Source organism: Crassostrea angulata, chromosome 6 (genome assembly GCF_025612915.1).
Source record: "Crassostrea angulata isolate pt1a10 chromosome 6, ASM2561291v2, whole genome shotgun sequence".
In the NCBI taxonomy this organism is placed as follows: domain Eukaryota; kingdom Metazoa; phylum Mollusca; class Bivalvia; order Ostreida; family Ostreidae; genus Magallana; species Magallana angulata.
Window position 1 is genome coordinate 29371775 of NC_069116.1, and position 13910 is coordinate 29385684.

The window sequence follows — 13910 nt, forward strand, 5'->3', positions numbered from 1 at the left end:
TGAATTGTTTCAAAGACTCGTGAATTGGAGGTTCAACCGTCGAAGAGTTCAATAACAACGTACTGTAGAGATAGTGCGGGAGTGGAATTATACGGATTGGGAAAAATAGCGATGTCCTGAGTTTCAACAGTGATGAAATACCTGTGTGTTGTAATATAATGAATGTACCAAGTATTTATGAAAAATGAATACCGTCGTAGTCTACATATGTGATTTTGAATATGACATACGTCATTATTTTGTGAACTTCAAGCATGATGCATTTGATTTTAAGAGATTTCAGTGACTTTGAAGTGAAAGTAATTCTGTGAAGATTGTGTTTAATGATGTTTGTCTTTGTTATTATATTAACGTTTTTTTTTACCATACCTCAATATCTTATTCAAGATATTTCGGTTTTGGGGTGGGGGGAGTGTGATAGGATTATATTTAGCATGGTCACATGTCAAGCACATGTTCGTCTATAGCTTATGCAAAACGTAACGATAAATATTATTGGTTGTATTTGTTTAAGTATCATTCGGAAAGTGTCTGTGTTATTCATAATGATGTGGGGAAAAGCTGGTTCGAGTTATAAATACATATAGTCGTTCTGATTGGTTAAGAGAAACACACCCCCAGAGCGCGGTGTATATAAACTCAGGATTTGCCTTCGTCCGGCAGTTGACGTGGAATCTTCTCTAAGGTTCGAGTCAACTCACTTCCCCGGGTAGATGGGTGGGCCCCAGTCTCCGTTTCTCGTCTCGTTCATTGCTTCGCTAAGTGTTTTGTTTATTGTCCCGTAAAGTTCCATTGTGTAGCATGCAAGGCGTTTAGTCCGTGCTAAGTGGGTTGGCATTAGGTTTGGGTTACTTGGACTTTCAATTAACTTTAAGGCAGGCTTACATTTACGTTGTAACTTGGTAAGGATGGTGATAACGGGAAGTTTGTATAACTGTATATTTGTGTATATAACATTTATTCATTAATAAATTTATGGATCCATAACACTTGTTTTCGTTTACATTGAAATTGGAATAAAGGTACCTGTTAATTTGAAGTAAACGTATATATCTGACAGAGTGATTGAGCGTTGATATTAATTTCTAGAACCTTCACATTATTATGAAGTTTTGGATTTAGACTTAGAAAACAGACGGATTTGAGACTGACTTAACTTAAGCGACTATAGACTTAAGAATATCATGGAACTCCTGGTATAAATTAAAGTTAAAACCACTATACGATTACACAGCAAAAAAAAAAAAAAACCCAGAAAAAACAACAAGGACCTAAATATATTAGATGTGGATTTTCTGAAGTTTGAATATCTATCTGAAAAAACAAGGCTGTTAGAAAATCACACACGACTACTCTAATTCTTAAGATTTAAAGGTAAGTAATGATAATTAGCTAAGACAGTTGGAATTCTACTTGGGTTAATATACCTGTACCACTCCTCTTTATAAGGAATGGGCCTCAGTCCTTTTGTGGCCTCGCTCCATTGCTGGTGAAGAATTGAGTGCTACATGTCCATTAACCTTTGTCATTAATACATGTAACAGAATTTTTGAATAACCACATGTAACATATAAATATATAGACCATTACATTTTTCATGTTAAAAAACCCACCACAGATCGTGACATGTTATAGATGAACTTTTATCTTATAGACATCTAATAATAAACAGAGTTTGTTTACATGCAGCATGAATACTGATCGAGTCATTTAATACACATGGTAACAATGACATAAACACTGTCTATTTGTCTACATATACTATACAAGAATATTGACAGTCTACATGTAATATGAAAGGACAATTTGTTTATATATAAAATAACATATCATATAAACGCTCATAGTTTGCCAACATACAATAATTAAATACACGGAAACCTACATGTAATATAAATACAGTCAAACAATGTGTTTACATCCAATAGATACGGTCAGGTTGTTTACACGTGATACATGTTTTATATAAGATATGAAGATAGTGATCATTGTGGCCCTCTTGTTACATGTATATCTGTAATTTATCTGCAATGCTGACTGTATGTACAATATAAACACACAGTAATCCTATCTAAAATACACCGTATATATTCAGATGTAAACAGTTTCTTTACATGTATGTTCTTACACACACAGTATGTAATATATATATACTTGGTTCATTTGTTTACATATAATTTATGCAGTTAATTGATTTACATGTAATATTGTATTTTCTTCACTTTACCTCTGACACACTCGGCCACAAAGAGGTTGTCTCTGGTGTCCACACACAAACCCCATGGTTGAACAGGTTTCTGTGAACCACAGTTGTCAATGTAGCGGAGGAACTGTCCGTCCTGATCCAGGATGTGGATACACTGGTTGATTAGGTCTGCTGTCAGGATCCGACCCTGGCTGTCTGTTGTGATGCCGTATGGAAAGAATGACCCCTTGGTAGTAGAGGGAGGACCAGTGTAGGTAAACTGGAGTTTCCCGGCCTGATTGACCACCACTACTGCATGGGCTCCATAGTCTGACACACAGATATCTAGGTTCCTGTTTTCACTGATGTTTTTCATGCTACCAGATGAATAGAGAGGTTGTCCTTTGTCATCGTACTGAATACTTTGTTTCTCTGTGGAGCCAGAGTAACACACAACTTTTGTTTGTTTATTATCATCACTGTCCATGACAACCAGGAGGTCACCAGAGGAAGTACTACAGACACTGCGAGGTTTCCACCCCCATAGTCTAATCACTGTCTGTATCTGTGTATTCTTCACTATGTTCACAGTTCTATCAACGTAGTCAGTATAAACTAGATCCCCACTCCTTGTCACTGCTATGTCCTGTGGATCGTTCTCTGACTTGGTTTGGATGGACTCCACTAGTTTTCCCTGCAGGTTGAAGAGTTTCATCATGTTGTCACTACCACCATGTGTCCATACTTCTGTATCATTCAGACACGTCACACCGTATGGATATTTATGCCCTGTGTCTATAGCTGTGATGACCTGGGGTTCATCCATCAGTGACCAGTTTGGGGGAGAGGACTCGGCTCCCTGGGGCGGCATGCTGTAGTCTTGTTTCTCTGTTGTAAAAGATAATGCTGACAGAGAACCAAACTGTTCAATCAGCTGATCTGTGTGGATTTTCTGAGGCCTAAAGTTTGGTAAGGTCACTTTGAGTTTAGGAGGCAATCTTCTGAATTCAGCGTTTCTGGATTTGTACTTGGAGACAAGGCAGACATCTTTGGAGTTCAGTAACTTCTTCAGTTCAGCAATGGTCTGTGTGATTTCAGAAATGGTGCGTGTGATTTCATCTTCCTGTTTATTCAGAACCACCAGGTGTTTGGATTCCATTTCCTCCACGTTAGATTTCAGGTTTGTGATAATGGTGTCTATTTCTCTGTGCCAGACTTCTCCTTGTTTGTCAATTACTGTTGTCAATTTCTGGGAGTTTTTACTCAGATCAGCTTTCTGCACTGGGATGTTGGATGCAATCTCTTTGTATTTAGGATAAATGGATTTCTCCAATTCTTGCAAATCTTGAAGCAACTTTTCCGTTTTGCTTTCAAAAGTTATTAAAATATCAACTGGTTTATGTCCCAAATGTTCCCCAGAAATACATTGTACACAGATAGGAATGTCACATTGTTTACAATGGAGTTCACATTGTTTGGTGGGGTGTTTCTTACACTTGGGATAGTTCAGGGTGGTTAAGTATTGTTTAAGTGACACCACTTTATGGACTTTAGAGGAATCAGAGAAATGTTTCTCTACACAGTCTTTACACAGATGTATATGACAAACTTCACAATACATGGGGGCCACAGAGTCCTGACACAGGGTGCAGTGTACAACATCCTGGGCACTGTCCCTGGGGTCCATTGTCAGCGGACTTTTTCTTTAAAATCTAGGAGGGCATTTATCTGAACAGAAGATAATAATATTAATATGAAACATGTAAATACATAAAATATGGAACGTGTACACATGCAAGTTGAAATTACACAGAAAGATTTACAAGTATATTAAAAATGCTTTGAAACAATTTTAGGCAGTACATAAATGTCATGTATTTTGAATATTTAATTGTATTATACATATGTACATTAAATGTACTAATATTTAGCATGTTATTTTATTTGAAGGTCATAGTGAATCATAAGGGTTTTTGTTAACTGGTTTTTTTTATCTTTAAATGTTTATATTCAGCAAAAAGACTATGCAAATTTCAAATTAATTTTAAGTCAGTTGAAGAACTTACTCAATTTAAATTCACTGGTAAACTAACAAACGTCACAATCCAACATGGCGGGATCTGGGTGTTTTATCTAAGTTCGGTCCCTTAGCTACCCGTTAAAGTTGCAACATTTTCTGCATGTCCACAATCTACATGTAGACAACATATTGTTGTCCTTTGTCAGCACAATTTACCAGCAATTTGTTCTCAGCTGTATTGAACTCTGGAATTAAGGTTGTAGAAAATAAGTGTCATAGGAATCATCATGTCAGATGGTCTTTGTCCATTAATCAGTATCATCTTTTCATAATGTATTACAGTAAAAAATATTACCTACTTGTGCAAAGGCTGCATGCCAGAATTTATTATTTTAGAACAACTTCCACCATAAAAAACTTCAAAAATCCAACATGGCGGGTCGCAGGTGTTTATTGTTCCCATGGTCCTCCTACCTGTACAGGATCGCGTGATTTAGATTTAAATGTCAGGTACACAGGACAGAAAATCAGATATCTGAGTACTCTAGAATCTAGGTCACATGCACATTGGTAGGAGGTTTAAAAAGAAATAGCATTCTTTATTTGATGAAAATGTATGTAGATACATATACAATATTAAATCTTTTAGCTTAGCTATAGTTTTTGATTGAAATGAATTCATTGACAAGAACAAGTTGGTGTGTGTGTGTGTGTGTGTGTGTGTGTGTGTGTGTGTGTGTGTGTGTTTGTGTGTGTGTGAATTTTGGCACTAAATTTTGAATTTTGAATTTATTTGTTCACATATGAAAGACAAATGAATAGATGTGCATACTTGCAAGGTGTTTTAATCTTATGTTTGTTTTTAATTATTCTCATTTTAAAATCAATTTTGTATGTTTAATGTCATTTATTATGTGTACTATTGTCAAGTATTTAATAAGGGGGGGGGGGTGTTTGTTGACAGCTTTCTTATAATTTTGAACAAAACATCACCGGATAATGTATTACATGTATGTCATTGACTTCTGCACTTCTTCTTTTATTTATTAATTTTAGTAATTGCAGGATTTGTTATTGGTTAATTAAGACAATTCGTTCGACCGATTAACCGGTTACTCGAATCAAAATGCAAACACACGCGTCATACTTCTTAAAATTTACTTTCATAAATACCACAGAGAGCATGTATGGCCGGCGGAAAGGGTAAAAAAGGCGTATAATGTGAGAATCAATTTCTTAAAGTGACTTAATAATGGACTCGATTTAAGCAACAAAAAAAAAAATCAAGATATTTTTTCTCTCTCCAATTTTTATGTCTAGAATGGTAAATTGGTGCTTTTATAGGTTTTGACCAAAAAGTCAAAAGTCAATTAACAAACAAAATACAGAGCTTTAAAGGCTTTGATATGTAGATCGGCTCAAGTCCAGACCCCCCCTCCCCTGGAAAATTTCGTAAATTTACATGGTAAAATTCGGACACTCTCTCCCTGGAAAAATAAATTCGTTGTCTACAGGATTCGATTTTTTTTCTACCCCTTTGCACGCCATCTAGTGTTAATTCAGTGGATGATATTAGGTTTTGCATCGGTGGTCGTTTGTTTTGCATCGATGATCGGTGTCTTGATTTTGCAAAAGAGGCTGTTGAACTTGTTTTAAACTGGTCTGTTTCGTATTTCAGCATGTTTCAAGAATTAGTTAACGTTGTTCGTTATGCATTGATTAGCGTCTTTTTTTTTTTTTTACTATTTCCGCCTATAAGCATGAATGATTATAATGTTTTGTAGATATGTAAGATATGTAAGTCCTAATAAAGATTTGAAAATATTTATAATCATAATTATAATTTTAAAAATCTTTAGAATATCAAGGATCAATTGAGGTTTGTCTATGATTAGTGCAGAGAAAAATATATAACATCAGGTGCCTGTGTTATTATCATATCAACGTGTACATGCATGTGTCTAAAGTAGACAAATAGACAAATAGTTGTTACCCCAACTAATGGCTACAGAACCCTTGGCCTAAACGGTGCTAAAAGTATTTTTCATGTTAACTGAAATCAGCACCAAAGAATCTTCGTCGCCATCGAATGTATGAATATGAGAGAGAGAGAGAGAGAGAGAGAGAGAGAGAGAGAGAGAGAGAGAGAGAGAGAGAGAGAGAATATACCCTGTATTGTTTCGAAGTATATTAACTGAAGTACTATTGATATTCATGGACGATCATTATTAACTTTACGATTGCTTAGTTACAAATGACTCGGGTTTGTAATTTTGTCAGTAGACGAAATAACCTAAGACACCCAAGACATACTGAAGTATTGCATTGGTCATTGGAAGGAATACGTGTCAATATTGGCTTGAGCAGGACAAAAACCTCGAAGCTGTGTTCAAGGCTATGTACCGGTATGCATGTCTGAGAGAAACCCAACATTAAATAAAAAGGAGTAGAAATTTTAAATGGGAATAAACTCATCCAGAATCATTCAAGACGGCACTTAAACGTAAACTAACAAGTGACAAAGTAATACTAGCAAAGCAGACTGTTATGATCGTGGATCCAAGTCCTTTTGGATCAGGATTGATGAACACTTTTAAATCAAGACGGGAAAGTCATGTCTGGGGATGTAAGTAATCACACAATTAAAGCCAATTTTCAGCAATTCATAACAAATTCAAAACCTACCAGGCAAGGTTAAAAAAAAAAGCGTAAACGAGCGGTGAGTCGTGAGATGTCGCCCTCGATGTCAGAGAGCGAATTTAAAACTAGGCAAATTCCAATGTCTAAAATTATGTCTTTTTGAACACAACTGTGTCTGGGCTAATTCAAGACGGGGCCAAACTGTTTGCAAGTGTGGAGGGAAAAATAGATGGGACGAAAATAACCCTGTATACTTTATTACGAGGTCCATTTCTAAACAAAGTAATCGACACAGTTATTTACAGACAAAATGAGCAGGCTATGCCGTTACCAAAAAAATTTAAATCCCTCAACGTGGTTCTCAGCTCAAATCCTTCAAAGTAATGTGCATAAATATGAGGTCAAAACTCAGACTTAAGGCCGAGTTTTGACTTGAGGAAAGTTGGTGACGATAGGATCAGACTATTACCAAGATGGGAACATGTTAATTGTGTATTGATACTGGTCGAACATACAATCATCGTCCCAGATACATTTCACCAAACAGTTCAATAAAATTAGGAAATGAAGGTCATTAAGGAATTGTCAACTCTTGCGAAAAAGTTTTGATTTGTCAAAATAGCCAAAAAAGAAAACACAATTTTAAACGCGATGTTTCCCGTGCCGAGCCTGTCATGGATTTCTGTGGACCAGTAAGATATCAGCAAATTGAAAGCGGTATTATATAAACTCGATAGCATTTTTGCTTTGTTTTGAATACCCAACGTCGTACAAACTGACAATAGGCCATTGTTCAATGGATCAAAATTTAAGAATTTGCGAATCATATTGGAGGAATAAAACATCGAACCCCCCCCCCCCCCCCCCCCCCCCGCTTTGACCTCAAGCAAACAGAGAGGCAGGATGGTTCATGAAAACTTCAGGAAATTCATTTGATTGGTGCAAAGCAAATACACCTCTCGTAACAATGATTACATTCAATTTGTAAAATGTTCTACCTCTCTCTAGTCAACGTCCTCACGGGTATTGCATGAGCTAACGGGACGTTTGAAACGTTGTTACGTCATCATAAATGTCAAATGATGTGCAGTGGGTGTTTTCTGCAATCAAGTATGATTTAAATTTTCATAGATCAATACCCGATTTCCGTACCCTATTCATAACCGGAAACTATGTTGTAAACACAGCTGTTTGTTTAACCCACTACTTATAACAGTAAATAACAGTTCGAATATTAATTGATTTAATTGGTACACATCAAAATTTGAAAATTTAGTACCTGACGTGAACATGTATGTGTATATTATCAATATAATTACATTATGTGTGGTTCATTAAATCCGAGTGATCGGCTTTCCGGCTAACAGTACAGAGTAAATGTATTATAAAATTTCAAAAAATTATTATGTAGTTGTTTATTCTTTAGTGGGATGTGCAGCCATCTTGTACATTTGAGGATAGGAATGTAAATATTTCTTGAATTGGCTTGTTTCTGCCCGAAACTGGCCAAAAAAGCTACATCTTAAGACGTGTCCTAAGTTGATCTTGGGATGTTCCTAATTTTTTTCCTGAGTCATATCTTATAGGAACACACTTAGGTCATATCTTAGGAAAGTTTCGTGAACATGCCTGCTGGTATTCAATTAACCGTACAATTGCTGAAAGTAATATAAATATAAGTAATAAGGAACTATTCTTTGCATATTATGAGGCGAAAATTTCGGTCGCCCCGACCGTGTTCAAATCTATCATAAAGCCATTCAGGCCTTATTACATTTGATCATTCCCCGACTAAAATTATCACCTCATAATACTCAAAGGAAATTACGTTACTGATTCCTTAAGTAAATGAAAACACAAAATCAAATCATCCTTAAGTAAATTAATACACCAAATAAAATAAAATTATTCTTTTTATTATAATAATACTTTAATTCTCCAATTTCCAATTCTCCAATCATAATGCAATTAAAACCATTTGCTCATAAGACGCTTGTTTGTGTGTAAACACAGTTATTGGAGAGCCACTTCCACTTTTTCTCGCAGCAAATATTTTTAATAAATTTACATAAAAACAGAATTATCAAGAAGTTGCCCTCAACCCCCATTTTTGGAGCATGTAAACACTTAAAGCGAATGAAATTAATAGTATAAGTAAACGCACACTCCTGCCCCCTTCCCCAAAAGGATAAGGATTCATAGGGATTTTCATGATCTGCGAATATATTCCTTTTTTTTTTTGCTTGTCAAGGTTTATAGACTGTCCTCTCTCTACACTTTCAAAAACGATGTTATTTTTTTTGCAATAGACCATTTTGTATAACCATTTCAATGCATGTTACGATTTCAAGAAGAAACGTTTTCTCTTGGAGATTTTTAAATGCGTCATTCATTGAGTTAACCCTAGATGGCCTGCAAAAAGGTATCAGTATAAATCGTATCCTGGAGAAAACGTCATTAACTCCAATACTCTTTAAATCAAAGTACTGATAGTGCTGAAAAGCGCTAACCTAGCTTGGAAAAAGGAAATCTACTTTGTGGAAGCTTTAGAAAGAATCGATTTGAATTTTCTATATTTCAGCTTCTGTTTAGGCACTACATTTCCTCAACACAGCGTGGCAGCCCCTGCAATGATGTACGTCAGTCTTGCACCTTGGATTAACAATAGCCCAAACTATATATTCACAATAGCCCGTGCAATTATGTGCGTAAACACATGAAACTGGTTCCTTAACCAGTTTAAATTATGTATATTTCTACTCATAGGGGGCGGTTTTTGATGCACTTGAAGTAGATATGTAACGACAATAAAGCGCTTAGCTATGCTTAGCGCTTGAAAAAAAAAATAGAAGACCAAACGTCAAATTCATTTACCTGATGTTCTAATATTATGGTAAGACGCGCTGATATGCATGAAATATTATATTCATAGAAACTATTCACTGACAGCCAAATTGCTTAGTGGACAACAAGATTATTTCCAAATTGGAAAAACCCCATATATAGCAAAGTCAGAACTTTACTTATTGAAAGTTTACTTATTGGAATCAATGTTAAATGCGAGATAAATATTTCTGGAAATCTAGTTCTTATAAGGTTATTTATATATAAGGTTGTTTAAAGGAGGGGTCGGTATTGTCTGTTTTTGCCTATATAAACACATATAAATTCATTAATAATTTATACAAAAATTATACAGAAAGCAGGAAAGTTGCCAATGCATGAACGTTGCATATGCTTAGATCGAAGCATATGCAAAGTATATGCTTAAGGGCCGAGAAGTTTTATGCAACACACTTAGCAACATGCTAAGTCAAATAAAATTTGACTGATTATTTCAACTTGATCTGCTAGATACAAATTTTGTATCAAAGAATCTGCTAGATACAAATTTTGTATCAAAGAATATGCTTCAGCACTTAAGATTTTTTATGCCTACGACCACAAAAACAAAGTCTGACAACTCTTACAGTTTCAACACGTAATAAAAGTAGAAATTAATTCGGGAAAAGCTTATGTTTTAAAAACAAAATACCGGTACATATTCCTTTTAAAGAAATTTAAATTTGATTTTAATTATTATTTGGTTTAATGATATGATATAAACAACATCAAACTGCTGATTTGATCTGGGTCCTTGTATCAGCCATTCTCACTTAGATTGATTTCATTCACTTGGCTGATACCAGGAACGAAATCAACACAACAGTGTAATATTCTTTATATATATGATATTGGAATAAATCGGTCGCTATAAATGAATTTCTTCAAGCATAAATAAATTTTGAATAAATAGCATGCAACGATCGGACGTAATAAAAAAAAAAGTACAACAAACTAACAAAAAAAACAGAGGCATATCTACATGTATTGTTTATGTGAATTTCTTTTATTTCATACTTAATTCATGTTTATGCAAATACATTGTTAATATATGCATTATTTCTATGTCAACATGCAATTACTAGTACAATGACTAGTTATTCTTTTGAAAGATCTGACACGCTGTACTTCATGGATGATGAATTTTTTCTTTGAAATGATCTCCATTTGGATAGAGTTCGAGATGTGCTTCCAGCAGATCCAACAGAATTTTGGCAGTCGTATGATAATGTGGAACCAAAAGAGTACGTTCTAATAGAGTACGGCGTACAATTAAATGGTTCGTTGACATTTAGGGAATCTGCACTTGCAAGTCCTCTATTTACCTTGATAAACAAGGGCGAAAAGCTGCCACTGCTGGAGAGGTAGGGAGAGTGTTCATCAACGGACAGTGGTGTGGAAATAATGAACACCGAGGAACTCTCAGACGCTGATTTGGTTGAGAGACTTAGAGAGGGTACCATGAGCCCCCTGCGGCGAAAGTATAAACTGGAGGACACCGAAGAATCAAAGCTTTGAATAGATGTCCGATGACAATTTTCAGAAGTCATCGAGTGTTGCGATAACTTCGAAGTAGTTACGTTCTTGATTCTTCCCATTTCTTCTGTGGCTGTTTCTGTGGACTTTTGAAGAGTAGTTATCAACGTACTCATTACAGTCTCAGATTCTGGTATTAATATCACATCACGTCGGACCTGCCCATGGAAACTGTTCTGGGAATGTTTGCTGCCCAGGAAACATTTGAATAGGGAACAGATTCTTTTTCTTTTCTCGGACTGAAATATTCCTTCTTCAAACGGAAAAGTTACAAATATGACTAGCACAAGTTGAAGTTCGACCCGGTATAGACAGGCTACATGTTCATTCTCTATCAAGGACCCCACCTTAACAAGACAAATTGGCACCCAGCTTACGATGATTCCAGCAATAATACACAGGACCGAGCGATGAATGTTGGATGCATTTCTGTTTCCATTGCTAAGTCTCGTGGATGAATTCCTTTCCAAAGTTGGTTGCAAGGTTCGTATCAAAGATAAAGATGTAGGTGCATTGGGCATAATGGAATGCATTTGTACTCTGTTGGCTGATTGGTAAACGTGTATTATGATCTTTATGTAAATACATATTCCTACTATTACTGGTGATATGTAACACAGGAAAATGTTTGCCGATTTATAAAACACCAAACTGGAATGAATATTGTGGATGTGCTGATAGCATGTATCTAAGGAAATAAAAGAGTTTTCTAAAGTTTTATTAGGTAACATTTCAAGTATTTTTTTCCCATCCACGAAAAATTCCGGATATTGTAGCAGTGCCCACAGAAATACAGACCCCAAGACTGCGAAGGTGTATAGAACCACCACAAAGCGCTTGCTTACAAGTTTGGTTGCGTTTCCTTTACAAAGACAAACGCGGAGTCTAATAATAGCTAAAACGGTAACTGTAGCTGGAAGAGTTCCGAGAAACATTTCGTTGGTCATTTCTGCAAAAGAAAGAAAATAAATTAGTTAACATAAAAAAAATATATATTAAAAAAGAATAATGTGCCAGATAAGTCTTAGAGAATTTGAATTGCCTCTTCAATCGTTCAAATCTTACCTTTAATGTGGCACTGGGATAAATGCACCTGTTGGTAAGTGGAAAAATCCATAAGTTCTCGATTGTTTAGCAAATAACAAACAACAACCATAAACAGATGGACAATCTTAATGCATTGTGATAATTCCACGACGCTCATTTGAGTTTTACCGGATCGGAGACTGATAAGGTAGGCACATCCTAAGACAACACCAAGTAGCACCAGTGTTACCGATACAGCAGCGAAGAACATCTTGTTTGTCTATTTTTGCCTAAAAAGCTCGTGTTAAAGATGTTTATTTCTTTATTCAAAATGATTCCATCACGCGGCTTTATATACCGGTTCATAATTCATTTAAAGTTTAAGTTATCATGATATAACCAATCCAAGCCATGTGGCAATCCTATTTTGTAATTCATTGGTGTGATTGGTGACATTTGAACATAAACATTTACTAGCACCAATTTACATTGCTAATTTGTATAACGTCATGAATTAGGTAGATTGACAGCTTACATAAGGAGGAGGAGAATCACATTTGATTTGTTGTTTTTTGGTTGAAAGTGACAAGAAACAAGTTTAAGTAAAAACCAAGTGACTAATATGTGTTATCAAACTTCATGAAATCTCTTAGAAAAATGATTTCTCGAAATTGCACAGCCAAGATTACTTTCAAGTTCTAGAGTACTCAAGAATAAGATCTCTCATGAGTTGCGATGGTATATTATAATAATCTTTATCCAACGGGTTGTGTGATTTCACTCCTGAGCCTTGACGAGGGGATAGAACACACGGAATGAAATTGGAAAAATATATAACATATTTAATACACTTGACTGATACGATGCTAAACATTTTGAACCATATTTTTTCTGTTTATTTTCCTACAATACACTCTGTCCGAAATTATTTTTAATTGCTTTCTTAATCTATTGATTTAGATTAAAAACCAACTACATGGCTGGATGTTTAAAGGACCCGACAGGAAAGAACAATCTTTCGATTGTCGCATGACGTAATCGCGAGCATTCCGAAATATTTTACCGTTATTGGTTTTAATACTAGTGTTATGTAATGCATGGTTTTGTCAAACTGTCCTTGGTAAAACATTGTATCAAAATACACCAGTCTGTAAATGTGACAGCTTTCATACTGGCAAGTTTAAATGGTCTTTATGTTAAAATACATAAAATAAAGGATATTGATATACATTAATGCAACAACATGTTTCCAAAGCAAATAATGAATGCGGGATGCGGATACAAAATTGTTATTTTGATTACTTAACAAGATACTCTAACCACCGAGCTATATTGATACTGATACTAACAATTGACGTTGTGGCTAAAGGTCAATATCTAGTAAATGAAAGATGCTGTTGTGTCTCTAAATCGATAGGGACACCGAGTAAAAGTATTAAAATAGTAAACACGTTTCACACACGTGTGCCATCTTTATTTCTCCAACACAAACTAAAATACAAAACCCGATATTTTCGGAAAACATAATGTAATATAGAAACCGACTCCGTACAATAGAAATGCTGGAAAATCCGGATTACCTTCTATATGCCCAGTATTCTCAGATACACGACAATGCCA

At 35.3% G+C, this 13910-nt stretch overlaps 2 protein-coding genes across 3 annotated transcripts; both read right to left on the reverse strand.

The window, feature by feature from the left end:
- Positions 1 to 1237: 1237 nt before the first annotated feature.
- LOC128190191 (E3 ubiquitin-protein ligase TRIM71-like) lies at positions 1238 to 4835 on the reverse strand. Of its 2 annotated transcripts, none has more exons than XM_052862129.1 (3): positions 4565 to 4835; positions 4252 to 4450; positions 1238 to 3913 (listed from the first exon to the last, which is right to left on the reverse strand). In XM_052862129.1, exon 3 carries the CDS (start codon positions 3870 to 3872, stop codon positions 2196 to 2198), a length of 1677 nt encoding a protein of 558 aa, XP_052718089.1. In that variant the 5' UTR covers positions 3873 to 3913; positions 4252 to 4450; positions 4565 to 4835; the 3' UTR covers positions 1238 to 2195. The 2 variants fall into 2 exon arrangements, with proteins under 2 accessions (XP_052718089.1, XP_052718090.1); XM_052862130.1 differs by having other exon boundaries at positions 4561 to 4835.
- Positions 4836 to 10720: 5885 nt separating this feature from the next.
- Positions 10721 to 12586, reverse strand: LOC128189979 (uncharacterized). The gene is made up of 2 exons (XM_052861825.1): positions 12330 to 12586; positions 10721 to 12213 (listed from the first exon to the last, which is right to left on the reverse strand). Exons 1-2 carry the CDS (start codon positions 12559 to 12561, stop codon positions 10826 to 10828), a joined length of 1620 nt encoding a protein of 539 aa, XP_052717785.1. The 5' UTR covers positions 12562 to 12586; the 3' UTR covers positions 10721 to 10825.
- Positions 12587 to 13910: the final 1324 nt, after the last annotated feature.